The 27,615-nt window shown below is 59.1% G+C and overlaps 1 protein-coding gene across 2 annotated transcripts; it reads left to right on the top strand.

Annotated features, from left to right (window-relative positions):
• The first annotated feature begins 219 nt into the window (after nt 1-219).
• ZSWIM4 (zinc finger SWIM-type containing 4) lies at nt 220-17,847 on the top strand. 2 transcript variants are annotated; one of them, XM_029053167.1, is made up of 14 exons: nt 220-537; nt 3,312-3,513; nt 9,922-10,278; nt 11,196-11,344; nt 11,554-11,704; nt 11,814-11,984; nt 12,265-12,579; nt 12,879-13,019; nt 13,369-13,623; nt 14,041-14,176; nt 14,750-14,895; nt 15,225-15,388; nt 15,544-15,625; nt 16,934-17,847. In XM_029053167.1, exons 1-14 carry the CDS (start codon nt 388-390, stop codon nt 17,803-17,805), a joined length of 3,291 nt encoding a protein of 1,096 aa, XP_028909000.1. In that variant the 5' UTR covers nt 220-387; the 3' UTR covers nt 17,806-17,847. The 2 variants fall into 2 exon arrangements, with proteins under 2 accessions (XP_028909000.1, XP_028909002.1); XM_029053169.1 differs by lacking the exon at nt 12,265-12,579.
• The last annotated feature ends 9,768 nt before the right edge of the window (nt 17,848-27,615 follow it).

Raw genomic sequence — 27,615 nt, 5'->3', positions numbered from 1 at the left:
GCGGCGGGGGCGGGGCAAAGACGGAACATAAAGCAACCGCCGAGGAACCTTCATTGTTGTGGAAAATCTTAAAGGGGCCGCCGGGGCCGGGGCGGCGGCAGAGGACGAGGGCAGAGGGAGGAGGAGGAGGAGGAGGAGGAAGAAGAAGAAGAAGAAGGGGAAGCAGGAGGGGAAAGGGGAAGGGACCCGGGCTGGGTGTGTCGGTGTGGGGGGGGGGGGAAGGGGGGACACTGAGGCACCGAGCGAGTCCCTCACGGCCAGGACGGTCCTGCCGCCGAGAAACCCGGCCCGACCCGGACAGCGCCTCGAGGAAAAGCCAGAGAGCGGGGCCCTCGGCCAAGGCCCCGACCCCGGCCCCGACCCCGGCCCCGGCCCCGGCCGAGACGGATGGACCCGCCGCCCGCCAAGCGGAGCCGGCTTTGCCCCGGAGGGTCGGAGGAGCGGGAGGCCGGGACCGGGCTCCGCGGGCGAGCTCCAATAGAGACGCTGCTGGACCTCAGCGCCAAACGAGTGGCCGAGACCTTGGCCTTCGAGCAGGTGAGGTGATGGAGAGGCGGGGCGGCGGCGGCGGGGAGAGCGGCCCGCGGCGCCCTCCACCGCTGCGGGCCCTCGGCTCCCTCCGTTCCGCCCACTTATTTTTCTACCCGTGGCAGCTCCGTGCCCGGGAGCCCCGAGGGGGCGGGAACCGTCACCACCCCCCGCCCTCCCGCCCTCCCTCCCTCCCTCCCTCCGAGCCTCCTGGCTCACTTCCCTCTGCCTCCTCATCATCTTCTTCCTCCTCCTTCTCCCGGGCCTTCTGGAGAGTCTCCCTCCGGAGTCCCCGGCGGCTCCTCCTCCTGGTCGTCCCGCACCCCGGGAAGCTCGCTTCGTGCCAGCCCCATTTCCTCATTCACCTTCCCTTCCTCCCCCCGTCCCCCCCCCCGCCCCGATCCGCCCGGCCTGGCGTCGGCCTCTTGGCCAACTCGGCCCCCGGAAAGCCGGCCGCCTCCTTTCCTGCTTTGGCCCCCGTTGGCAGGTGCCGACCCAGATGGACCCCTCCGTCCCTCCGGGATCAACCCCCGAACTGGGGTGGCGACGGTGGTTACCCCCAGGTCTCAGGTTGGATTTCCCGGCCGCGGCTCGCTCTCGCTGCCGTCCGCTTCCTCCCGAAGCTCCCTACGCGGCCCGGCATCACCTGGCAGGCGTTCTCCTAGGAGCCCTGCCTGAGGGTGACTTTCCCTTGGTTCTCCTCAGGCGGCGAGGCCCCGGGGTGATGGGGTGACGGAGGGAAGGAGGGGGAAGGCTATGGGAAGGGCGCTGGGACGGCCCGGCGGACCGCCGAGGAGTCAACCCATCCGCTCCCCCCCTCACACACGCTCTCCTGCATTGTCCGCCCCTGTTTGTTTTCCCTCCCCTGCCCTCCAAGAGTTAAGAAGCTCTGTCGTCGTTTAAAGGGGAGGTCTGCTTTATGTGTCTCAACGCAGGTTCTGAATCATAGCAGATGGAAAATACCTAGTTAGTCATCTGGTCCAGCCCCTTCAGTCGGTTGCAGGCCGTTCCCGATCAACAGGCCTTCTGGGGCCGCGGCCCGCCCCCCCGCCCCCTCTCCGCCGGACGGGCCGGGAGGACCGGAGTTCCTTCCCCTCTGAGCCCGCGAATCCAGGATCACCGTGGGGAATCACCTCCGGCTCCCCCGAGTGTCTTCGTTGGGTTTTTGTTCCTGAAATCTGACCCTCGAGTTTGATCCCATTAGTCATCCTTCGTGGCTCTCCTCCACGATCTTTAGGGTTGGAGCTCGGAGGGGGTGGGCGAGCCAGGCCCCCTCCCTCTTCCCCCCCCCAAAAAGCCCTGGCCGCAGCCTGGCCAGCGTGACCTCATGGGTCCGCTTCTTCCAGGCCTGATTCACACTGCCTGCGTGGACCGTGGGGCTGGTCTCTCCCTCCCCAGCCGGCGAGCTGACGGAGGCCTCTCCGAAAGTTCCGGGCCCTCCCCACCCCCCCAAACTTTGGGTCGTGGTGGCGGCGGCCGTTGTCGACATCCTCCCCCAGCTAAGGGGTCCAGGTTCAGGACTTCCTGGGGCTGGAGTCCGTATCACCTCAGAGGTCACGAGCAGGAAGAAGGCCGACAGGCCGAGCTCAGCCAGCAACCCGCCCGGGTGACTTCCTTCTCGGCGTCAAAAAGCGCTTACCGAGCGCCGGCCGGGCACGAGCTGCCGTGTTAGGTCGGAGGAATGGGAAGTTAATGAGATCTGGCCCCCGGCCGTATCTCGAGTCTCTAATCTGAGGGGACGAGGATAAGCGAGTGTATAGATCCGGAAACCTGTTTAGACCGAACGTGTAGAAGGTTCGTCCCCGCATCCGAATGTCACGACACCGGTCCCTACGGGAAAGCACTCCGAAAGAAGTGCCTATTGGAAGTTTGGGGAGATAATCGGGGTGTGAGTGTGTGTGCGCGCGCATGCGCGTATGAGTGGGTCCAGAGGGGTGGGGTGGGGGGCCGGTAATGGAAGCAGATGGTCACTTTGGCTCCCGTAGTGGAATCCGTTCCATCCCTCGCACACAGCCGCCTCTGGGCTGCGCCGCCGCCAGGAAACCCCCAAATTCTCGGGACCGAGTCCCTTAGCCCTCCCCGCCAAGCGCGCATTGAGCGTGCTCTCACCCAGGGTGACCGGTTTGAGGGGAGGGCCCCGGAGGTGGAGGAATGAGAGAGCAGGCGGGGATGGTTGGATCTGTTTGGGGGAGGACTGCGAGAGTCTCTCTCATCTTGTCTACTCTCCAGCCCCGGTGGCTCCTCCCAGGAGCCTTCGCCCTGTGTCCGTGCCCAAAACCAAACTTGCATTCTGAGGGCTCCTGCTGGGGGGAAGGAAGGAGGGAGGAGGGGCGGTTTCGGCCGGAAGGGAGACGAGCTTGCCGCCTCTCGCTCTGAGGCGTCGGCTGCGAGGGCAGAGGCCATCTCTCCGTGTGGTTAGGGTCAGGGCAGCAGAAATAGCTCTCTTGATCACCCAAGTTGCTTCTTTGGTGTCTCCTAGTCAGAACCTCTGAGCTAAAAGGAAAAAAAAAAAAGAAGTCCCCCTGCAGGAACCGGACCGGGGTCTGATGGGCGTGTGGGGAGTGGAGGAGGCCCGGTCTCGGCCCCCGCTGGAGCTAGAGGTGGGAATGCAGACGTGGACCTGTCGGGTCCGGAGCTGAGATGTGCGGAGGGGATGCCCCCGGTTCATGGAGAATGCCGAGAAGCCCCTCTTTCCCCGGAGAGGCCAAGGGGCAGAGGTCGGGTGGGCCTAGGGGCCGGGTTTGTCCGGACCTCACCCCTGTTCGCCCGTTCTCTCCCGACAGGTGGAAGAACGATTCTCCCGGGTGCCCGAGCCCGTCCAGAAACGGATCGTGTTCTGGTCCTTCCCCCGGAGCGAACGAGAAATATGCATGTACTCCTCGCTTGGTTATCACCCTCCCGAGGCAGAACGAGATTCCCGGATACCTTTCAACCGCGGGCTCCACCTGCTGCAGACGGGTGCCGTGGATGGCGTGCTGCAAGTGGGTGAGTGAGGGCCGGCCGGGGGGCCGGTGGTGGGGCGAAGAGCCCCCGGGGGGTTGGGGAGACCGAGGAGAAGCCATCTTGGATAAACGGAGCACCCCCTGCTTGGGCACCCCCGTTCGGGTGCAGGATTTGGGGAAGGGTCGCGCTTGGAGACGGGATGTGACGACGGAGGTGCGAGGGGTGAGTCCGAGCAGGAGGGGCTCCTGCCCGAGTCCGAGTCTCTCCTCTCCCTATCTGACATTCCCCAGCCACCTGTACGACTCAGTTTCAGCCCCTTCCCTCCTGGGGTCTCCCGGCCGCCTCGGGAATTAGCCAGAAAACAAAAGCCTGCCTCTGCGGCCCTTCCCTTCGATGTCTTCGGGCTCTTAGCCGCTGGGGTTGTCCGGTTCGTAGGAGACCTGCTTCACCCCTCCCCTCTCCGGCGGCAAACTTTGGTCCCGAACCGCCTCCTGTGTCCGTGACCGCTCCCAGCCCAGAGTTCGGGAGGGGCAGCCCCGTCACTCCCGGATTCGGGCACGGAAACAGATTTGACGGGAGGCCGGCTGTGCGTGACCCAGCGGAAGTGGCAGCGGGACAGCCACCGGAGCCCAGACACAGAGTCCCATTGTTAAAGCTGATGCTTTCGGGGCCTCATGTTTTAAAGAAAAGAAAAAAGAAGTAACCCGCTGGCTCGCTGGCCTGTGCATAGGATAAGCCGCCCCCGGGTTTGGGCGGGGGTGGGGGGGGTGTTCGTGTGTTGGTGGATGGTGGTGAGGATGGGGTGAAGGGCGGTGGGCGTATGTCGACTCCTACCTCCGAGCAGGAGAGGTGACAGAACCCTAACCAGCAGCTACCCGACGCCTTGCGGACAGGGAGCCCGCGAGGGGAGTCTCTGGGAGGAGGGGAGAGGGGGATCGTACTCGCCCAAGTGCTCAATATAGTGCCCCGGAGAAGCGACGTGGCCTAGCGGAAAGAGCACGGGCCTGGGAGTCGGAGGACCTGGTCTAATCCCGGCTCTGCCAGTGGCTTGCCGTGTGACCTTGGGGAAGTCACTTCACTTCTCTGTGCCTCGATTTTCTCGACTGTAAAATGGGGATTCAAAACCCCTTTCCCTCCTACTTTGGCTGTGAGCCCCATGCGGGACGGGGATGATGTCCAACCAGATTAACTTGTCCCTAACCCAGCGCTTAGACCGGTGTTGGACACATAGTAAGCGCTTAACAGATACCACTGGGGGAAAAAAAGCGCACAACAGATACCGTCGATTGATTGACAACGCAACTGCTGTTCAGAGATTCCTGGCAGTGTGCAGGTATCCCCCGAGGAGTCAGCAACCTCCCAATCGATCGATCGATTGATGGTATTTGAGCGCTTACCGTGTGCAGAGTGCTGTACTGAGGGCTCGGGGGAGTACGATACAACAGAGTTGGTGCCCACAGTGAGCTTTCGGTCCAGCCGGGGAGATTGACCTGAAAATGGAGTAGTTTCTCTCAACCCGGCTAGTACCTGCTAGATTACAAAGTCCTTGGGGGCCTTCTTGCCCTCTCAAGCACGTAGGACGGTACTGTCGGTACACGATAAGCGCTCGATAAATACTCGAGATTGATTAAAGTTTTAAAGCGAGTTGGGTGGGGTGGCAGGGGGTGCTGCTCGTGTGCTGGTTTATTGTCTTGCCCCCCCCCCTTGGTAAGTCTGGATTTAGAGCGTAGCGCTAACCTCCCTAGCAGAGGCAGCTTGAACCCCAATAGCCTCTTGGAGCTACAAATAGGGGTCTCCTCTGAGTTTTCCTGCTGACTCCCCCGTCTGTCGTCTCCCCCCTCCCCCGGTGCCAAATCGAAAAAATTCTAACTGGAACACTTCTGACATCACACACGTTTCCCCAGGCACCCGGTGTAATGGGATGAGGTCATAGGCTGGGCTGGAGGCCCCCTCTACCCGTCGAGCAGAGGGACAGAACCCCCCGGAAATAATATAATATATAACATTATGTATTGGGTTATATTATCGTTTTATAATACTATAAAATAATAAATAATCACCTCCTGACCCTTTTCCCTCCTTCCCCTTCTCCCCGCAGCCCGGTGGGAGCCCCAGGCCCGTGGTTCGGGTCACCCAAGGCTGTGGGACTGAGATGGTCCCTCCGGCTCAGATCCTAGGTCTCTCCCTTCCCCTCTCCCCCCCGCCACGGTCTCTGGCCTCAAGCACCCCAGTGGCATTGGGAGGGAAGGGAGGGCCAAGAGGAGGGAGCGAGCAGTCGACTGTCACCTCTCTCACCCAGGAAACCCGGCTCTTTGGGGCGAGGGGGGCAGGGAGCGTCAGGGGTATGTGGGTGGAGGCGGGGGGGCAGCCCATGTTTGCTCCCCACGGATCTCCAAGGGCTAGTTGCTGGCCCCCTCCCAGAGCCCGGCTCCAGTTGCCGGCGATCACGTCGGTCGGTCGTATTTATTGAGCGCTTACCGTGTGCAGAGCACTGTATTAAGCGCTTGGGAGAGTACGACGCAACCATAGAACGGACACATTCCCTGCCCACAGTGAGCCTACAGTCTAGAGGGGGAGACGGACATTAATAGAAATAAATGCATTACGGAGATGGCAAGGGGTGGAGGTGGGCACCGCTGCCCAAAAATTCTCCCAACTGGAACGGTGGGTCTGGGACTCTCCCTTACACCGGAGCTGAGTTCCGGGCCGTCCTGGCTTCCAGCACTGAAAGTCTCCCCCTCTCTCCAGCCCCCGAGCCGGGAACATGAGCTCGGAAGTAACGTCGAGGCAGAGGGGGGCCCTAGCTGGGCATGGAATAGGGGTTCCCTACCAGCACTGACCCAGCCTTCCCTGGGCCCGGACTCAATCAATAAATGGGGCGTATTGAGTGCGTACTGTGTGCAGAGCACTGGGCTAAGCGCTTGGGAGAGTACAGTACCACAGAGCTGGGAGATGCAATCCCTGCCTACGAGGAGCTTGCAGTCTAGAGGGGGAGACAGGAATTGAAAGAAATTACCGAGAGGGGATTGGGCAAAATGGAAGGCTGTGTACCGGAGCGCCGTGGGGCCGAGGGTGGGGTGAATATCGGCTGCTTAGGGGGTACAGATCCAAGTGCACGGGCGAAGCGGAGGGGAGAGGGAAGAGAAGAAATGAGGACTTAGGGAAAGGCCTCTTGGAGGAGATGTGATTTTAATAAGGCTTTAAAGGTGGGGAGAGCGGTGGTCTGTCAGATACAAAAGGGGAAGGAGTTCCAAGTTCCAGAGGGAGGATAAGGGCGAGGGGGCAGCGGTGAGATAGACGGGATCCAGGCACGGTGAAGTAGGTTGGCGTCAGAGGAGCGAAGCGTGCGGGCTGGGTCGTAGGAGGGGGGAAGAGTCGGTGGCGTGCCTTGGTTTCTGGTTGAGGAAGAGAAGGCACCAGAGGCAGCTTGGAAGGAGAGACGGGGCCCCTGTGATCCTGCAACCCTGCCCGACTAAGCTCCCGTCCACCCTGAGCCGCAGTCTGGAGTGATGAGGGGAGCGGCCTCTCGGGCTTCGCAGAGTGGAAGTGCCAAGCGGTGGATGGCTCCTTCCGTTCACCCCGGACCGAAGGGCCAGTTTCAGCGGGGCGGGCGCGAGCCCCCTACTCGCCTCCTCTGGGGCCCGTCGGCGCCCGCGGCCGGGTCCGAGGCCTGCCCGACCAGCTCGGTGAGAGCCGGGCACCTGGGGCTGCCCTCCCCGGCAGAGGGAGGGAGCAGGTGAGCCACAGAGGCAAAGTCGTCCCCCCGCCGTGGCCACGGCCCGAGTCAGGCCCGGATCCTGCCCGGGCAGGCTTCCTGGTTACAGGCCCCGCTCGTACAGGCGAGTCAGCTGGCTGGCCAGTCCTGAGTTCGGCCCACGAGTTGGGGGGTGAGAGGGAACGGCGGTGGACACACTGCCCGGGGTGTTCCCCGGCCTGACAGGATGTAAGCTCCCCAGGGTTAGGGGCGGGGGCTTTGGCTGCCAGAGAAATTGAGTCGGGGCCGACCTTGTTGGAGGAGGAAAGAGCATGAGCCCTGGACAAGGGAGTCTAGTGGGAAGAGCCTGGATCTGGCAGTTCTAGTCCTGGCTCGCTGCCCCTGCTCTGCTGGGTGACCTTAGGTGAGTCACCCACTCTGCGGGCCTCAGTTTGCTTCTCTGTAAAATGGGGATCATGACACCTGCCTCTCCCTACTTCACAGGGAGGTAGTGTGAAAGTGCTTGAGGAAGGTAGACGGGCGGTACAAAGTCAAGGGATTATTCTTACTCTACCCACCGACTACTTCGCCTCCCCGGGCTGGGAAGAAGGGGACGCTGAGCTGAGAGAGCAGGAGGGGCACTGGGGAAAGGTGGAGAGCGTTTGGGAAGCTTCCTCCCCTCCCTCAAACCCATCCCAACCCATCCCATCGGAGAAGCAGCATGGCTCAATGGATGGAGCACGGGCCTGGCAGTCAGAAGGACCTGGGTTCTAATTCCGGCTCCATCACCTGTCTGCGGTGTGTCCTTAGGCAAGTCGCTTGACTTCTCCGGGGCCTCAGTTATCCCATCTGTGAAATGGGGATTAAGAGTGTTAGCCCCATGTGGGACAGGGACTTTGTCCAACCTGACTAACTTGTATCTCCCCCGGCGTTTAGAACAGCGCATGGTAAGCGCTTAACAAGTACCATTATCATTATTATTATTATTATTATTATTATTATTATTATTCATCTCCACCCCTACCACAGCCACGTTTCCCCGAACTCTCCACCCCCGACTCCCACCCCCTCACACGCAAACCCTCCTGACTCCGGAGAGAATATGGGTTCTACTCCCGGCTCCACCCCTTGTCTGCTGTGTGACCTTGGGCGAGTCACTTCACTTCCCTGTGCCTCAGTTACCTCATCTGTAGAATGGGGATTAAGACTGTGAGCCCCACGTGGGACAACCTGATCACCTTGTATCTACCCCAGCACGTAGGATGGTGCTTAGCACATAGTAAGCGCTTAACAAATACCATAATAATAATAATTATTATTATTATTATCCAAGACTGGATTTCCTTTTTCCTGGGAAAGGCAGCTTCGTTTGGTGCAATCCTCCCTCATTTCCCCTGGGCCCACACCTTCCACGTTCCCCAACTCCTCAGCCTGAAGCCGTTCCCCGCTGTGAGAGACCCCCTCTGAGGAAGACATCTCTCCCCTCAGGTGGGAGAAACCTGGGAGGAGACAGATTGGAACCTCGGCCCCTCATGCCCCCCAACCCTCAGTTACCCACCTGTAACAAACCCACCTGTAAGCGCTTAAACACCATCTTTATTATTATTATTATTATTACCTGAATCCGCCTCTGTTCCCTCCCTCCAGCGCCCCTGTCAAGGGCCCTTGGGGTTAATGAGTGTTTGCGGGGTGCTTGGGGACATCCTCAAATGAGGGGGGGGGGGCAGTCCCCAGCCTGATGATGGTGATTAACAGTAATTAGCACTATTAGCACCACAATCGGAGGTCCCTAGTGACCTTGCTGGGGAAACTGGGCAGAAGCCAGGGACCAGATGAGCCCTCCGGGAGCCCCCAGGGCTGGGTAGGGCTAGGCCGCTCCTCCTCTCCGGTAGAAAGTTTCATCGGGGTGCTAATTACAAGCGGCAAGGTGTAATGAACTCAATCAGACCGTCAATAAACCGGCCTGATGGGGTGTCATAAAAGACTCTCCACCTCGACCCGTGAGCCCCACTAGGGACGGTTGAGCCCCCACGGTTCTGCTCCCTAGCAGCGGGTGGCCAGGCCGAGCCAGGACTCCTGCCTTAATTAAGGCAAGAGTAAATTAACAATTAATTGTGCTATTAAGCACCTACTGCGGTTCCGGGCGCAGAACTCAGCTCTGGGGGAGATATGAGATAACCAGTTCAGACCCAATCACTGGCCCCCACGGGGCTCGGTCTAAACAGGGGGACGGAGCACAGGTGTCGAACCCTCATTTTGCCATCGTATTTTGTGAGCGCGTACGAAGCGCCGGGTGAGATCCCAGCCGAGGAAACAGACCCAGAGGAGCCAAGGACTTGCCCGCTTCTCTCTGTTGTCCCATTTTAGCTCTGGGGCCGAGCTGCTGCGGGGGGCGGGAAGCAGGGAAGTGCGGGAAGCAGCATGTAGTGTAGTGGACAGAGCCTGGACCTGGGAGTCAGAAGGTTTGGGTTCGAATCCTGACTCTGCCTCTTGTCTGCTGTGCGACCTCGGGCAAGTCACTTCACTGGGCCTAAGTTACCTCATCCGCACACTGGGGAATGAGACTGTGAGCCCCACCTGGGACGGGGACTGTGTCCATCCTGACTTGCCTGTATCCACCCCAGGGCCCGGCACATAGCGCTTAACAAATACCGGAATAATTATTACTATTATAGGGTCCCCGGCCCCCCCGGGCCGGGAGGCCTGTACCATCCAGGGGAATAACCACCAGACCCTCCTCCCTGTCCCCCTCCCAGGTTTCCACCTGAGCGGAAGCGTGACCGAGCCGCCCAGCTCTTCGGCCCCGGAGCGGGTCTATTACGTCTCCATCAGTTTTGACCGCTGCAAGATCACCTCGGTCAGCTGTGGCTGCGACAACCGAGACATCTTCTACTGCGCCCACGTGGTGGCGTTGTCGCTGTACCGCATCCGCCGGGCCCGCCAGGTGGAGTTACGGCTGCCCATTTCGGAGACTCTGTCGCAGATGAACAGGGACCAGTTGCAAAAGTTCGTGCAGTACCTCATCAGCGCCCACCACACGGAGGTGCTGCCCACGGCGCAGCGGCTGGCCGACGAGATCCTCTTCCTGGGTTCCGAGATCAACCAGGTCCATGGTGAGAGCGTGGGCCATTTGGGGGTGGCGCTCGGCCCTCCGGCGCTTAGAACGGTGCTTGGCACAGAGTAAGCGCTTAACGGATACCGTTATTATTATTATTTTAAAGAGGAGAGGCAGTGTAGCGGGGGTGTAGCAGACAGTCGATCAGTCGACGGTATTTACTGGGCGCTCGCTCCGTGCGTGCAGAGAAGGATAGGGCCCGGGAGTCAGGCGGACCTGGGTTCTGATCCCGGCTCTGCCGCACGTCTGCTGCGTGACCTTGGGTAGGTCAAGGGCTTAGTACAGTGCTCTGCACGTAGTAAACGCTCAATAAATACTATTGAATGAATGAACCTCACTTCTCCGGGCCTCAGTTCCCTCATCTGGAAAAATGGAAATTAAGAGCGTGAGCCCCATGTGGGACAGGGACCGTGTCCAACCTGATTGACTCGTGTCTACTCCGACGCTTAGAACAGCACTTGGCACGTAGTAAGCGCCTAAGACTGTAAGCCCCTGATTAGACCGTAAGCCCGTCAAAGGGCAGGGACCGTCTCTATCTGTTACCGATTTGTACATTCCGAGCGCTTAGTACAGTGCTCTGCACACAGTAAGCGCTCAATAAATACTACTGAATGAATGAAGTACCAGGTTTATTTACTAAGCGTTTGGGAGAATTCGGTATAACGGGGTAGGTGGACGTGATCCCTGCCCGCAAAGCCCAGGCAAGACCCTCTTGGGGACCGGCGTGTGTGTGAAGCGGGGAGTGAGGGTGAGCTTGTTGTGGGCAGGGAATGTGTCCGTTCACTGTTACTTTCTATTCTCCCAAGCGCTTAGTACAGTGCTCTGCACACAGTAAGCACTCAGTAAATGCGATGGAGTGAATGAGTCTTCCCTCTTCCCATCCCACCTCCATGCCTTCCTTCTCTCCCCCGCCAGGGGCCCCGGATCCCACCGCCGGGGCGAGTATTGAGGATGCCAATTGCTGGCACCTGGATGAAGAGCTCATCCGGGAGCAGGTGAAGCTGCTTTTGGCCAATGGCGGTTACTACGGGTCCAGCAAACAGCTCCAGTCAATGTTCAACAAGGTACCCTGGCCAGCAGAATCTGGCAAGGGGCCTGGGGGGGTGGAAGGCATCAAGCCGCTCCCCCCGCCCCCCGCGCCTTCCCCACTCCCCCAGAGAGGGAGAGCTCAGGGGCGGTCCTCGGGGGTCGAGCCCGGCTTAGTCCACCCCTCCCGCCGGCGGCGCCCTCCTCCCCGCGGCCCTCCCTCCGACGCCTTCTCCTCTGGCCGCAGGTCCGGGAGATGCTGAAGATGCGGGATTCCAACGGCGCCCGCATGTTGATCCTTATGACGGAGCAATTCTTAGCGGACCCCCGCCTCACCCTGTGGCAGCAGCAGGGAGCGAGCATGACCGACAAGTGCCGACAACTCTGGGATGAGTTAGGTCAGTCCCCCGCGGGGCGCTAGCGCGCCCCTCCCCCCCTTCCCGGCCCGTCCGGCCCACCGTGGTGGAGCCCGCAGCTCACTGGTCTCTTCCCCCTCTCCCCCCGTAGGTGCCTTATGGGTGTGCGTGATGCTCAATCCCAGCTGCAGGCAGGAAGAGAAGACCACCTGGCTCGAGCTTTTGAAGAAATGGAACAAACTGGATGTGTGCCCCTTGGAGGAAGGCCACTATTCCTTTGAAAATCCCGGGACCACCGGCTCTGCCTTGCAGCCTGGCACAGGTAGGGCTTCCCGGGCGGCCCCGGCCTCCCGGCCGGGGGGCACGGGCACGTGTCCTCGCTGCCTTCCCAGGAGACCCTCGCCATCCCCACCGGGGGATCGGGGAAGCGGCGGCCTCGGCCTCGGCCCCGGCCGCTCGGGCCCCGAGGGCCCGTCGGAAGCCGCCGGATGAGCCGGCCGAGAGCTCGCTGGAACGCCGTCGTGGGAGCCGGGGCTCTCCTGCCGGCCCCTTCCGGCCTGACCTCGGTGCGGGGGCGGGGGGGCCGTCTCTTGTTGGCACAGCTCCCGCCCGCCAGACCATGTTTAGCCGGGCCCTGCAGGCCGGGGAGCTGCGCTGGGGGGATCCCCACCTTCAGAAGATCCTGGGCAGCGACCACTACGGCCCAGGACGGAAGAAGAGCAGTGACAAGCTCAGTTTTGACCCTCAGGGGCGCCCGCTATGGCTTGGGGACCCGTTCCCCACCGCTTGCGCCCGGGTGGATGCCCTGCGCTCCCACGGCTATCCCCGGGAGGCCCTGCGGCTGGCGGGCGCCGTGGTGAACACCCTGCGGCTGCAGAGGCGGCATCAGCTGGAAAGTTATAAGCAGGAAAAGAAAGGTGGGACGTGGGGCTCGGTGCTTGGAAGCTGGGTGTCGGTCCCGGGGGTCTGAGCCGGCCGGGGGCCGGGGGCTCTCGGAGTTGTTTGCCCGCCGTTCCCCCTACTGCCCCCTGTTGGCGGCCCACGGGACTCGCGGTCCTCGGCCTAGTTCTTTCCGGTCCCCGGGATTGTGTTGGCCGAGGGGGGCGGGGGCCCTCTGGGGAGTTCAGAGATGGGGAGAGGGCTGGCAGGTTCTGGGCAAGGCAGGGAAGGCCTCCAGGAAGACCGAGTTGGCCTTGCCCACCTCTCTCCCCGACAGATCCGCTTCCTAAAGCTTCCAGCCCCGGCGGCTCCTCTGTGGAGGGTTGGGTGGGTCATCCTCTGGACCCCATCGGCTGTCTCTGCCACGCCTTCCTGGAGGCCTGTCGCCCAGACGACGAGGGCCTGGCGCTTTATCCAGGTACAGAGCGTATGGAAGAGAGAGTGGGGGGAGGGACACCCACGCACGCACGCGTGCGCACGCACGCCCAATCCCTCTGCAGGAAGCCCGGGTGCAGCTCTGGGTTTGGAGAGCTCCAGGGCCACAACCAGACCCCAAAGCCACTCTCCTGGGAAGTACGCCGTAGAACACCTAGCCTGGGGTGGGGGGGCTGGGCGGGGAGGGAGGGGGGCCCGGCTTCGAGAATCGGCTGGGGTGGCGGGGAGAGAGAGCCAGAGGGAGATGTCGCCGACCTCCCGGGGGTCTTCTGAACCACGCGGGTGGGTGGCAGGACGGGGGAGGTGAGGAACGGACCGGGCTCCCCCCACAGATTCGACGGCGGAGAGGAAGAAGGCCATCTACCAGCACGTGCCCATCCCCACCAACCCGGGAGAATCCTATTTTATGCTGGCGCTCGAGGTGGCACTGGTCGGGCTGGGGCAGCAGCGGCCTATGCCGCACGGGGTGTACGCCCAGGACAAGATGGTGCGCAACGAGGAACAGCTCCTCGCTCTGCTGGGCGAGGTGGAGCTGGACGAGAAGCTGGTGCAGGTGCTGCGCAAGCAGGCTGCCATGCTCTTGGAAGGTGAGGGCTAGCCCCGCCTCCAGGGACCGGGATCGCCTTCCTCTTCCCCGTGGCCACCGGGCCTCGGGCCTCCGGTCACCCTAGTGGCCCGAGCCACCGAGGAAAGCGAAGCGGCTGCTTTCCTTGTCCCCCCACTCCCAGCCGGAGTGGTCTTAGTGCAGCCGAGGTGGCCGCTCTAGGCCCAGTTCCTCCCCCTCCTGGACGTGGGGTCGGGGCTGGGGGAGGCGGGTCCCTGGGGCCCAGAGGAGGTGAGCCCCGGCCTGCGCGGCCGAGGTGGGCCCGGACAGGCCCGGACGCTTGCGTCTCCACTCTCGTACCGGGCTCCCGCTCCCGGCGGGTCAGGGGCGGGGCGGTTGCCGGTGTGTCCCCCACCCCGGTCCGCCTGTGGGGTGCTGACGGGCCCGATCTTCTCCTCAGGCGGCTCGTTCAGCGGCTTAGGAGAGGTGCTGTTCCCGGAAAGCGTACCCTTGCACACCTTCGCCCGCTTTCTTTTTACTGCCTTGTTGCCCCATGACGTCGACTTGGCCTATCGCATCGCCCTCCGCGCCATGAGGTATGGGCAGAGTCCTCGTCCTGGCCCCTTGCTGGGGAGGGGCCGCCTCCAGACCCCGGCTCCCCGGTTTTTGCCAGCAGGAGGAGGGGAGGACAATCTGGGGTCCCAGGGAGGTCCCCCTGGCTCACGCCCCATCACCCCCTCAGATGCCACGGACAGTGGAACACTAATGACCTTTAGGGTATCGTCCCCCCCTGCCTCTTTTTGTCCTTTTTTTCCCCTCTCTCTCCCTTCCTCCGCCACGCCATCCCCCCGACCCCCACCCCGACCCCAAGAGGGGCATAAACCGGCCACCTGGCCCCAGAGACAGGAAGCGGGAAGGCCGAATGTGCCAGACAGCGCAGGCAAGCAGGCTTCCTGCTGCCGAGCTGGGAATAGGGGTGGGTGAGGTCCTCAGCGGATGGGGCGAGGGCTACACCCCCCAAGCTAGTTGACCTCCATCACGTTCCCCCCACCAACCCTGCCCCCAGCCAGGATCTCCCTGCAGTTGATGCATAAGCATTCCCCCCACACCTCCTTCCGTCCCCCAAGCCCCGCCTACCGCTCTCCTCAGAGCCCATCGCTTTTCCTCAGGCTCCCTGTGGCAGAGACTGGCAGCCTCCAGGCTCAGAACCCCCTGGAATCTATGATGGCCAACCGTGCCACCCGCTGGTTTATCCTTGGGCACCTGGAAACCCGGCAGTGCGAGCTGGCCTCTGCCATGCTCACAGCGGCCAAAGGTAAGAGGGGTGGCTTGCAGGGGAGGGCCGAGGAGCCGCCATCCCCGGGCTGAGCACGGGGGAGAAAGGCTCCAGTTAGGAGCGGCGTGGGCAGCGGCACCCACTTCCCCTTCTCCGGGGGAGCGGCGAATAGGAGAGGTGGGGCGGGAGGCCGAGAGCCCGAGGTTGTCCATTTGGCGCTCTGCTGAAATGGCTGGGGGTGGAGGGCGGGGAGGGGCAGGACCTCTCTTGACCCCCGGGGTTGGATTGGAGCGGGGCGCCCGGGACCCACCCCACCTGCCCTCCGGCCTGACTGCAGCCCCCCTGACTTACCTCCATCCCTCCTCCAGAAGACCCCGAGTGGCTGCACGTCGTGCTGGACTCGATCCAGCAGAACATCCACTCCCCAACCCTGCTCTTCAAGCTGGCTCAGGACGTCTGCAAGACCGCCACCCCCGCCCACACCCCCAGAGACACCACGTTGCTCAACATCTCTCTGGAGCTCGGCCTGCAGGTGAGGGCCGGGGGGCCGGGATCGGGAGGTCTCCGAAGCCAAGCTCGCATCTAGCGTGGAGCCTCCGGATGGGCATCCTGGGCGTCTTTTGTCTCCTAGCCCCTGGAGCTCTGGGTGACGGGTCCCCCTCCCCCTCCTCTTGTGATGGGTTTCAGGTAATGCGGATGACCCTGAATACCATGTCCTGGCGGCGGAGGGAGATGGTGCGGTGGCTCGTCAGCTGCGCCACGGAGATCGGTGAGAGCCAGAGAGCCAGGATGGAAGTGGGATGCGCCCACCCCCCACCCCCGACCCCCCTCATCTGGTTCCCACCAAGCTTCTCCCCCGTCCCCGGCCCCCAGCTCCCCGCTCCTCACTCAATCAGTCCATCGATATTGGTATTCGAGTGCTTACTCTGTGCAGAGCACTGTACTAAGCGCTCAGGAGAGTTGGACGCGACAGAGTCGGGAGACGCGGTCCCTGCCCACGGCAAGCTTACTTCAGGGGCTCCTTGTCACCCAACGCCAGTGCGGGCCAGCACGGAGCAGAGAGGGAATTGTGTGGTCTTTGCGAGCCGGGCCTCCTGACACGAAAGAAGATTGGGGCTTTTCTCACGGGAGCCCGTAGGCAGCTCAGCCGCCCCTGTGCGGGGAAGGGGAAGCGAGTGGGATGGAGGCCAGTGCATAGCACGGTGCCTGGTACGTAGTAAGCGCCCAACAAGTGCCGTAATCATTCATTGTTAGTAAGACACCTCGAACCGTTCCCTCCACCCAGCCCTAGGAGGAGGATGGGCTCCTCGAGAGATGGTCCGTTTGTCTCCCAGCTCCTGGTCTGTCTTTCTGTCCGTCCGTCCGTCCGTCCCCTGAGAGAGCCCACACCCACCCTTCCCGGCCCCCGCCTGACTCGGCGTCTCCAGCCAGCCCGGGCTTGTCTCTCCGTCCCCACCTGGCCCCGGGCCCCTGAGTTACCGAGGCACTAGGAAGCCAGGTCAGGGTGACTGTTTCCCGGTCCTGCCCTCACTGTCTTTTGACACCGTGGGTTTCGGGGTTGGTTTCTGTCCCGTCCCCAGAAGGGGCACCCTCACCGACGGGCTCCTGCCCGGCCCGGGGCAGAGCTCTGGGGCGTCATCGGGAGCAGCAGGTGGCAGGCGGGAGCCAGACCGGGCCTCCCCCCTCCAGCCGGGCAGCCGAGAGACCGCCAAAAGGCCTCCCTGCCCGCTGGGCTTGCGATCTCCGGATCGGTGGGCTCTCGGGTCCTGCGGGGGGGCTCGGGAGCATCCTGGCGGGGCGAGCCGCCCCGGCCCCCGGGCGCCACCTCCTCCCAGCCCCAAGGGCCGGCCGGCCTAGGTTAATCCGGAGGCGGGGTGGGGCCGTTCGGAGAGAGAGGACTCGGGGGAACGGGAAAGGGTGGTGGGGGGGGCCTTCTCTAACTGTGCCCTTCCCCCCGATCGTCACCGACCCCGGAGGGGCGGCCGGCCCGCCCGCCGGGGCCGAGGTGAGGCCGGGTGGCGGGGGGGACCCCTCCCGCTCCCGGGTCCCTTCACTCGGCGGCCCTTCTCTCCTCCAGGCGCCCAGGCCCTGATGAAGATCATGCAGAACTGGTACTCTCTGTTCACGCCCACCGAGGCCACCACCATCGTGGCAGTGTCCAGTACCACCCACGCCACCCTACTGCGCCTGCACCTGGACTTTGCCCACCGGGAGGAGCTGTGCAACTGCGCCCGGTCGCTGGCGTTGCAGTGCGCCCAGAAGGATCCGCAGGCCTGCGCCCTGCACGCCCTCACGCTCTGCGAGAAGAACCACGCCGCCTTCGAGGCCGCCTACCAGGTTGTGCTGGACTCGGCCGACGGCAGCCTGACCCACTCGCACCTCTTCACCGTGGCCCGGTACATGGAGCACCGGGGGTTCCTCCTCCGGGCCTACAAGCTGGCCACCCTGGCCCTGACCCGCCTGAACATCGCCTTCAACCAGGACAGCCACGCCGCCGTGAACGACGTGCTGTGGGCCTGTTCCCTGAGCCTCTCGCTGGGGAAGAACGAGCTCTCGGCCATCGTGCCGCTCATCGTCAAGAGCGTGCAGTGCGCCCCCATCCTTTCGGACATCCTGCGTCAGTGCACCCTGACCTCGACCGCCCTGGGGTCGTTGCCGGGGGGCCGGCGGGGCGGGGCCGGGGGCAAGCAGTCCGGCTCGGACAAGGCTCCCCTGGGCCAGCTGCTGGACGCGGCCGTGACGGCTTACGTCAACACCACCCACTCCCGCCTGACCCACATCAGCCCCCGGCACTACGGCGAGTTCGTGGACTTCCTGAGCAAGGCCCGCGAGACCTTCCTGCTGGCCGCCGACGGCCACTTGCAGTTCAGTCGCTTTCTGGACAATCTCAAACTGACCTACAAAGGGAAAAAGAAACTGATGCTGTTGGTGCGCGAGCGGTTCGGCTGACTGCCGGAAGGAGGCTAGTAAAAGCGGAGCCCCTTCTCCTCACCGGTCCTCTTCCTTCTCCGCCACCTCTACCACCGGCCCCGCGGGGCCCCGTCACCGCACCCGGATTGGAGCGTCTCGGTCTGGGTCTTGGTCGGAGGGAGGGGCCGGGCGCCCGGAGGGCCTTTCAGTATTAAGTCGGACTGTTCGGAGCCGTTTCGAAGGAGCCGGGGTGGGAGGGGCCTGGGGTGGGCCTCCACGAGGAGGGAGGTCTAGGCCCTGATCCTACCACCCCTCCTTACCGCCCCCCCCCGCCACCCGTTGGCATTCCTAGCTGCGGCACCATGGGGAGCTACTTGATTGTGTGTGCGTGCGTGTGCGTGCGTGCCTGCTTAAGGACACTAGGATGTGAAGCCATACCCTGAGCTCAGAAGGAACAGTCTGAGCCGGCGGACGAGACGAGGCCTTCCCTTAAATGACCTCAAAAATCAGGTGAGTGGCATAGGGCTGTTTTGAAGAACACCCCCGTCGCACTCCCCTCCTCCACCACTACCACCCCCCCGCCCCCCCGCCGACCATCAAGGTTGGGCGGGGGAGTCCGGGGAGCCGGGACCAGCCGGCCTGGTTTGAGAGCCTGGGCTGCAGAGCAGTGGGAGCCTCTCGTGGATGGCTTTTTTTTTTTTTCTTCCCTCTTTTCACTTTATCCTGAAGGAAATGTAGCATGGTCTTTCAGTGAAATGATCTAAAAATGGCCTGTGAATCCCCTCACCAATGCTTCCCTCCCGTTTCTCTCCTCGGGCTCCTCTTTGCACAACCCTCCCAGTCCCCTCCCCTTGCCCTACTACACCCCCCCCCCCTTCTCTCCCTCTTCCCTGTCTCCCATTCCTCCCTCTCCCCCTTTCTCCCCCCTCTCTCTCCCCCCACCCCCCCTCTCTCCCCTTACTCCCACCCCCATCTCGTCCTGACCCAGAGGCAGAGCTCACATTAATTTATTCCATTTCTTTATGGCATTTGTTAAGCGCTTACTATATGCCAGGCACTTTTCTAAGCACCGGCTAATCAGGTTGGTCACGGTCTATGCCCCACCTGGGGCTCATAGTCTTATTCCCCCCCCTTTTTTTTTTTTTTTTTTTTTTTTACGGATGAGGGAATGGAGGCACAGACAAGTGAAGTGACTTGTCCGAGGTCACACGGCAGACAAATGGCAGAGCCGGAACTAGCACCCAGGTCCTTCCTGACTCCCAGGCCCGGGCTCTGTCGTCCACTTCTTCCTCTGTCCGTGGGGCGAGAGGAGGTGGAGGATGTATTTGGTCCCCCTCCCTCCGTTCCGCAGCCCGATGTTCCAGGGCCGACCGCTCCTCCGTTCACCGACTGCACTGCCACTCCGCAGGGGGAGGGAGAGAGAGGGCAAAGCAGAGCAAGGCCGGGGCTGCCTGGAATGCAGGGGAGAAAAGCCAAAGGTCCCAAGGTGCTGGGAGGCACCGTTCCCAGCACCCCACCCCACCCCCCAACCCAACGCCATAGTGAAAGGGTTCTTGTTGGTCTGGCCATCCTTTCCCACCCCACCTCCCCACCCTAGTGACCTGGACTTTCTCCCTTTTTCCTACCTTGTCTGGCCAGGCCAAGGCACCCAGGACTTTCCATGGGAGAGGGGGCCGTGCCCTTTCTTCTCCCCTCCCCCCCACCCCAAGAATGTCCCCTCCCCTGTCCCCTCTCCCTCCTCCTCACTGGACAAACTCAACTCAGGAACACACACCCAAGCTCAGATGCTCTTGCTGTTAAATAGATTACCAAGAAGACCCATGTTCTCCCCCCACCAAAAAAAACACCCCAACCCCTCCCTCCTCCACCAGTCCCTGTAGTTTTAATATATATGGAAAGGAAAGACTCCAAGGTACTTGGAATTTTGTGGGTTGTTCCTTTGGATTTGTTTTAGTGCCAGATTTACTTTTGTGCTCCCCCCCGCCCCTTGCACGCGTGTGTGCACGCACGCACAACCACACGTACACACGCAAATACACACACAGTGTGCCACTGTGGGGGGAGGAGCCAGGGGGGCAATCGCACAGCCCCGAGGCTCCTTCTCACCACGGTCTCGGTTAACTTAACCTCTTTTCCTATATATTAAGAATAAGAATTCATGTACTTTTGTAATTTTTTTCTATTTATTGAACTGTTTATTGTATTTTCTTTTTTGTAAAGGTGTAACATAAAGATCGATTCCTTTTTTGGAGGGGCCTGCTTCCTGGTGCCTGCGGAGAGGCATTGACAGACCGAAGTAGATTTCGGTGGCAGTGCCGGGCCGAACCTCGGACTCCAAGCTCCCCGAACACTGGGGGGGGGGGTGTCTCCCCTCCTTGGGCCTCAGGGCCTCTCCCTCCACCCCCCAAACCCAACCCCCGGGAGTAGCGATGGGTGGGTTAAACGGGGACGGGTTGCGTGATTCTGGTGAGGAAGAAAAGCTGGTTATCGGTCATACGGTGTCGGTTCACAGCTGCCGGGTGGAGAGGGACAGGGCCGAACACAGGCCCGCATCCCTTGGGGAGTTGGCGACAGATGGGGTTTCTAGGTGGTTTCTTTGCTACCTAGTTGGGGCCGGTGGTTAGGAAGGATGCGGGTTTACCACCTCCCCTCCCCAAATCAAACAGCCTGACGAGTTCTTCCGTTCCAGCCGCTTTGTCACACAACCCCCAGACATTAGCCCCTGCTTTCTTCTGCCCAAGGTGCGTTGTCCCAGGCCGATGTTAGGAAGAAGCAGGCGTAACCGACGGGGTAAAAAATAAACACACACACACACACACACAAAACACACGCACCAAAAAAAAAAAGCAAGCAGCTGAGCTCTTCTATTCCGGCAGCTCCAGACCAACCCCTCCAAGACAAAAGCTCAGAGCTCTCAGGCTAACGCAAACACACTCCATCCATTGTCAAACAAACAGCTGGCCTTAGCACTTGGTATCTTTTACCTATTGTAAATAGTCCCCGGCCTTCCTCTTGAGGACTGGGTCCCGATGAGCCCCAGGCCACCACACCTCGTCGTCCCTCCTGATAAATTCTTAGAGACCCTGTTTCTCCGCTCATGGAGATGGACCTTCCTCCAGGGCCAGTCTTGAGGACAGGAAGCTCTCTGCCTTGCTTGTAGGGGCTTCCAGAGCTATTTACCCCAGTGCTTAATTCAGTGTTTGGCACAGCCGGTGCTTGGGAAGCACCGTGGCCGAGGGGAAAGATCACGGCCCTGGGAGTCGGAGGAGCTGCGTTCTCATCCCCGCTCCGCCACTTGTCTGCTGTGTGACCTTGGGCAAGTCACTTCATTTCTTTGGGCCTCAGTTCCCTCATCAGCAAATAATAATTGTGCTATTAAGCTCTTACTACGTGCCAAAAACTGGGCTAAGCGCTGGGGTGGAAACAAGTAGGGTTGGATACAGTCCCTGCCCCACATGGGGCTCACAGTTTCAGTCCCCGTTTTACAGAATCTGCAAAATGCAGATTCAATACCTCTTATCCCTCTTTCTTAGACCGTGGACCCCATATGGGACCTGATGATCCTGTATCTTCCCCAGCACTTAATTCAGTGCTTGACACATAGTAAATGCTTAACAACTACCACACAGTAGGTGTTTCTCAGTCAATCATTCCATGGTATTTGGTGAGCACTTACTGCTTGCAGAGCACTATTCTAAGCGCTTGGGAGAAGCAGCGTGGCCTAGTGGAAAGAGCACTGGCTTGGGAGTCAGTGGTCGTGGGTTCTAATCCCGGTTCCACCACTTGTCAGCTGTGGGACTTTGGGCAAGTCACTTAACTTCTCTGAGCCTCAGTTACCTCGTCTGTAAAATGGGGATGAATTATGTGAGCCCCACGTGGGATAACCTGATTACTTTGTATCTACCCCAGCACTTGGAACAGTGCTTGGCACATAGTAAGCGCTTAACAAATGCCATCATCATTATTACAATGTAACAGAGGTGGTAGAAACGTGCCCTGCCCACAGGGAGTTTAACAAGCACTATTATCATTATTATTATTATTATTATTATTATTATTATTACTGTATCCAGTTTGGGGATCTTCACAAGTTCATCAACAGCCGGTTTTCTCCACTTCTTGAACGACGGAGGGCCAAACCTGTTCTCTGAGCACTCCCAGATCCACCCACTCTATTCCTACATCCATCCTCCATCGGGCCAGTTTACATATGAACAGTTAGGAATTGAGATTCCAGGTTCTCTTCCCCGGGACCTCTCTCCAATCGTCTGAGATTTCAATCACGTCTCTACCTCATCCGTGTACTTCTTTCCTAGAGGCCTAGTGGCAAGAACACGGGCTTGGGAGTCAGAGGACGTGGGTTCGAATCCCGGCACTCGGCCCAGCTCTCATAATGCTGGGGCCAGTTGGGATGCTCCTGGAAGGGTGGCCCTCTAAACTTCCCCTTCAGAGTGGCTTCAAGTCAGGAGGGGAGGCGGAATTTCTGGATTCGAAAGGGTGAGGGGGAAGTTTATTATTATCAAGTGCCGTCGAGTCGCTTCCCATTCCCAGCGACTCGATTTTCTCCGGAACGGCTTGTCTTCTGCCATAATCCGTAGTCTCTCTAACGGTTCTTCCGTCCTCGTCGATACGGTCTCTAGCTAGCTAGCCGCAGGTCTAACCCCTTCCACGTTTTCCCTGGACTTTTCCTAGCACTAGCGTCTTCTCCGGAGAATCAGTCCTCCTGATTAGGTGTCCAAAACAGGCTAATCTAAATCGAGTCGTTCGCCGCCACTCGGGTTTCGTTTGTTCCCAAATCCAAGGCACTTGATCGCAAATGGGCAGAGGAGGGCGCTCTAGGATCAAAGGAACCTCAGGATCCCGGACTGGAGCTCTGGAAAACCTCTCTGGAGGGTGTGGGCGTCGGTTTCTTCCTCCCAAGTGCGGAAAGACTAATGGGGTACACAAGAGCAGGGGCTTTCTCCTGCCTCTGGAGCCCAGAGAAGAGAGTGAGGAAGGCCAGCAAGAGACACCTAGGCCTCGTGGAGAAAGAAGGGTGTGATTTCAAGGTCCCAAAAGACTGGGGGCTTTGTAATTCTCCTCCTCCTTCGGCAAACACTCCCCCGCCCCAACACACACACCCTCCCTCTTGCCTTCTTCTACTTTCCTTTTTCAGCTCTTTTCCAGAGGCTGGAAATCCAGGTTCCTCCGCCGCCAGCAGTCCTTTGGGCTTTAGTTCCTGAGCTCTGCCAGTCACGGGAACCAGATGGCAGCCGCCTGAGAGTCGGGCGACCGTTTTCTAGTTTGGGCCGTGGTATTGACTCGCAGACGCTGACTTGGGTCTCTTTGGGCCTGAGTCCCTCCCTCCCCCCCCAACTCCACCCCCCCCACAACTGGGGTCAGTTCTCCGTCCAGGTGAAAGTAAAACTTTCTGCTTGGAAGAACAGCCAGGTATCCAAAAGAGCTGTGGCCTTCTGGGTTTTTCGTTTTGTTTTATGGTATCTGTTAAGCGATCGCTGTATGATGATGGTGGTATTTGTTGAGCGCTTACTATGTGCCAAGCACTGTTCTAAGCGCTGGGGTAGATACAAGGTAATCGGGTTGTCCCACGTGGGTCTCTGTCTTGCCAGGGGACTGTAGTCAGTACAATATAATCGGGTTGGATACAGCCCCCGTTCCCCATACGGCTTCACAGTCTTATTCCCCATTTTACAAATGAGGTATTGGGCACAGAGAAGTTAAGTGACTTGCCCACAGCCGCACAGCAGACAAGTGGCAGAACCGGGATTAGAAGCCGAGAAGCAGCATGGCCTAGGGGATGGAGTACGGGGCTGGGAGTCAGAGGACCCGAGTTCTAATCCCGACTCTGCCACTTGCCTGCTGCGTGACCTTGGAGGGGCCACTCACCTTCTCTGTGCCTCAGTTCCCTTAACTGTAAAATGGGGATTAAGAGCGGGAGCCCCGTGTGGGACATGGACTGCGTCCAACCCGATTAACCTGTACCTGCCCCAGTGCTTGGCACATAGTAAGCGCTTAAAAAATACCAACTTTCTTAAAAGTGATTTCATAGATTGTGCCCACAGCTCGCGTCTAATCATTCAAGATGTAGAAGGGATCCCTGAGCAGAGAGGTTCTTGAGTTTATCGACGACTTGGATGCCGCAGATGTTACCGAGTTGCTTGCGTCTCCTTTAGAGGAACCATTATCCAACGAGGACCTCGCCCAGCTGCAGTAATACAGTGCATCGTTGACTTTACCAAAATGATTTCAGACCCCGATGGGGAGGAAGAATTCAAAGCCTGCGGCTCCACGGTACCGGACAGAGACAAGCCAAAGCCTGTTGTTCAACCTAGATTGGACAAATCCTTCCCCGAAATGGAAAGAAAACCACTTACGCCGTCAGCCGAACAAGCTCCTACTGCTGGGGCCGTCTGCAAAGACTCCTAATCATTCTATAACTCATTTAGTTAATATCGTGATGTTAAGCTCTGAATTACTCCATAAATTCAAATGACAGTTTAGTGATGTTTACAGTAACAGTATATAGGACATAAAGGAATTTCATCTGATTCTTTCAGAGGTGCTGGAACAGATCACAGTTTATTACACGTGCATCCAAGAGAAAAACTACCCGTCATTCACGTTTCTGAGGAACACATCACGGCTGTTTCATGAGGTATGCCGTACTAAATACTTGAGTGAGATTAATAGACGCAGCATACGCGATACTTCAAGGATCTTATAGTCTAGCGGATAAGAAGCGCTAAAATAAAGTAATACATCTCAGTGCTATGGAGAGGTGCGAGTACCCAAGTGTGTAAGTGACATGGAAGTGCCGAAGTGGCAGTTAGGCGCCATAAGGTGGGTGGGTGAGACGTTAAGCAGGGAGGGGTTCCTGGAGGAGATGTGATTTCAGAAGGGCTTTGAAAACGGGCAGAGCTGTGGTCAGTTAGCTACGAACAGGGAGGGAGTTCCGGCAAGAGGTATGTATGGCCTAGTTGACAGAACCCGGGCCTGGGAGTCAGAAGGTCATGGGTTCTAATTCCGACTCCGCCGCATGGCTGCTGTGTGACCTTGGGCAAGTCACTTCACTTCTCTGGGCCTCAGTTGCCTCATCTGGAAAATGGGGAATGGAGACTCTGACGCCCCCTCTGGGACAGGGACTGTGTTCAACCCGATTTGCTGGGATCCCCCCCCCCAGCGGTTAGTACAGTGCTTATTTATTATTTAGTATAGTGGGTGCTTATTTATTATTAGGAGATTGGCGGAGGGAGCGACGAGAACGAGGTCCAGGGAGTGGGTGAGCTTGAGAGGAACGAAGAATACGAGCAAGGGGGTGCGCATCAAGGTCAGCACTGGCTGTTTCGCAGCGCTTAGAGCCACCTTTCTCCGAGCGCATCTCCCCCTCGCTGCAGCGATGCGCCTGTCCTCAAAATAATAATAATAATGGTATTTGTTAAGCGCTTACTGGGTACCAAGCACGGTTCTAAGCTCTGGGGTAGATATAGGGTTATCCCACGTGGGGCTCAAACTTTTAGTCCCCATTTTACAGATGAGGTAACTGAGGCACAGAGAAGTTAAGAGACTTGCCAAGGTCACCCAGCAGACAAATGGCGGAGCCGGGATTAGGACCCACCTCCTCTGACTCTTTCCACTAAACCGCGCTGCTTCTCAGGCCGGGAGCTCCCTTCTATGGAGCGTGTTTTGAGGGTGACCTTCCACATGTCCTTGCCCTCCGCTCCAGTGTTCAGCTCTCCATAAAAGATCATTTTGGGCATCTTTTTTTATCATTTGTTTGTTCCAGACGCCAGCCTCTTTGCAGCTGAACTAGCTGCCCCAGGATTCCGTGACCTCGATGTTCAGAATAAGATCTTACCATTTAATGCCAGCTATTATCCATCCCAGGCGGCACAGGTAGAACTGACGGAGTGGTTTTCTACAACACCACTACGTTAAAGTCCCCACATCTCGGCAGAGTCACGATGATGGCAGTATAGTGGTCGTCCATCTCGGTTTTGAGGCCGATGCCCCTTTCCTTTCCGGCTTCCCGAACGCTAGGCCCTTGGGATCCAACTTTGAGGCGGCGGGGGCAGAAGCAGCATTTTGTAAGCTCCTCGAGGGCAGGGATGGTGTCTGCCAACTCTAATAATACTAATAATTATGGTATTTTGTTAAACGCTTACTACGTGCCAGGCACCGTACTAAGCCCTGGGGTGGATACAAGCAAACTGGGTCGGACACAGTGCCTGTCCCACGTGGGGCTCACAGTCTTAATCCCCATTTTGCAGATGAGGTAACTGAGGCATAGAGAAACGAAGTGACTCACCCAAGGTCACACAGCAGGTAAGTGGCGGAGCCTGAATTAGAACCCAGGACCGTCTGACCGCCAGGCCCGTGCTCTATCCACTACGCCACGCTGCTGCTCGTCGTACAGCTCTATTGTACTGTACTCTCCCAAGCGCTTGGCACAGTGCTCTGCACCCAGACAGTACTCAGTAAATTCCATGGATTGATTGCAAGAAAATGCCAACCAAGGAGCCAGATTTTTTAACAGCTTTAAAGTGCTCACCATCGGAGGAATGATCCACGTCAGACTGGTCGTCGGCCCGAACCGATTAAGCAGTTCCCGTGAGAGATTCGGTGAGCAATTTTAGATCTCCGAGAGGGTTGACTACTAGGCACGTAATCATTGGCAAATAATTCCTGGCGGCGGAGAATCTTTGCCACCTTTGTCCGTCTTCTCACAGTTCAAGAATCCGCCTTAGCACATAGATCTTGCACATAGATCCCACTTTTCACGTCTTCGAATGCTTCAGTCAGCAAGGCTGGGGGAAAGTATCCGTGAGAGAACGTAGCCGTTTGCAACAGCCAAGCGGGTCTGGATGCAGTCTTAATCCGGAATAATACTCACTGGGGGTATTTTGTGTGTGCGTCTGCGTTGTTTCGTTTTGCAGTGATGTTTGTTAAACTCTGTGTGCCGGCCACTCTACTAAGCCCCGAGGTGAGATACAAGCTGATCAGGGTTGTATCTGTTCAGTTCAGATCCCAGTTCAGATCCCACATGGAGCTCACAGTCTCAATCCCCATTTTACAGACGAAGTAATCGAGGCACAGAGAAGTGAAGTGATTTGTCCAAGGTCACACACAAGACAAGTGGTAGAGCCGGGATTAGAACCCAGATCCTCTGACTCCCAGGCCCGTGCTTTAGCCACTAGCCCGCACAGCTTCCCTAAAAATGCTTTCTCTGGGGTTTTTTATGGTTTTAGTTAAGCGCTTACGATGTGCCAGACACTGTACTAAGCACTGGGGTAGATGCCAGCAAATCAGGTTGGACACAATCCATGTCCCACCAACCAGCTCCATTGTATTGTACTCTCCCAAGCGCTAGTAGAATGCTCTGCGCATAGTAAGTGCTCAATAAATGCCATCGATTGAAGACAAGTGTACGGTCCTGGATTTTCACTTGCCTGCTGTGTGACCTTGGGCAAATCACTTGGCTTCTCTGTGCCTCAGTTTTCTCATCTGCAAAATGGGGTTTCGATACCGGTTCTCCCCCCCCCCACACTTAGACTGTGGGCCCCATGTGGGACGGGGACTCTGTCCAAACTGATCACCCCAACACTTAGTACAGTGCTTGGTACGTTATCTCGTCTTGTGCTGTCGAGTCGTCTCCGACCCATAGCGACGCCATGGACACATCTCTCCCAGAAGGCCCCGCCTCCACCTGCAATCCTTTTGGTAGTGGATCCTTAGAGTTTTCTTGGTAAAAATCCAGAAGTGGTTTACCATCGCCTCCTTCCGTGCAGTAAGCTTGAGTCTCCATCTTCGACTCTCTCCCGTGCCGCCGCTGCCTAGCACGGGAGAATGTTG

Source organism: Ornithorhynchus anatinus, chromosome X2, assembly GCF_004115215.2.
Source record: "Ornithorhynchus anatinus isolate Pmale09 chromosome X2, mOrnAna1.pri.v4, whole genome shotgun sequence".
NCBI classification, from domain to species: Eukaryota; Metazoa; Chordata; class Mammalia; order Monotremata; family Ornithorhynchidae; genus Ornithorhynchus; species Ornithorhynchus anatinus.
The sequence above is the reverse complement of the archived record's forward strand: the minus strand, read 5'-3'. Positions and strand labels throughout refer to the sequence as shown.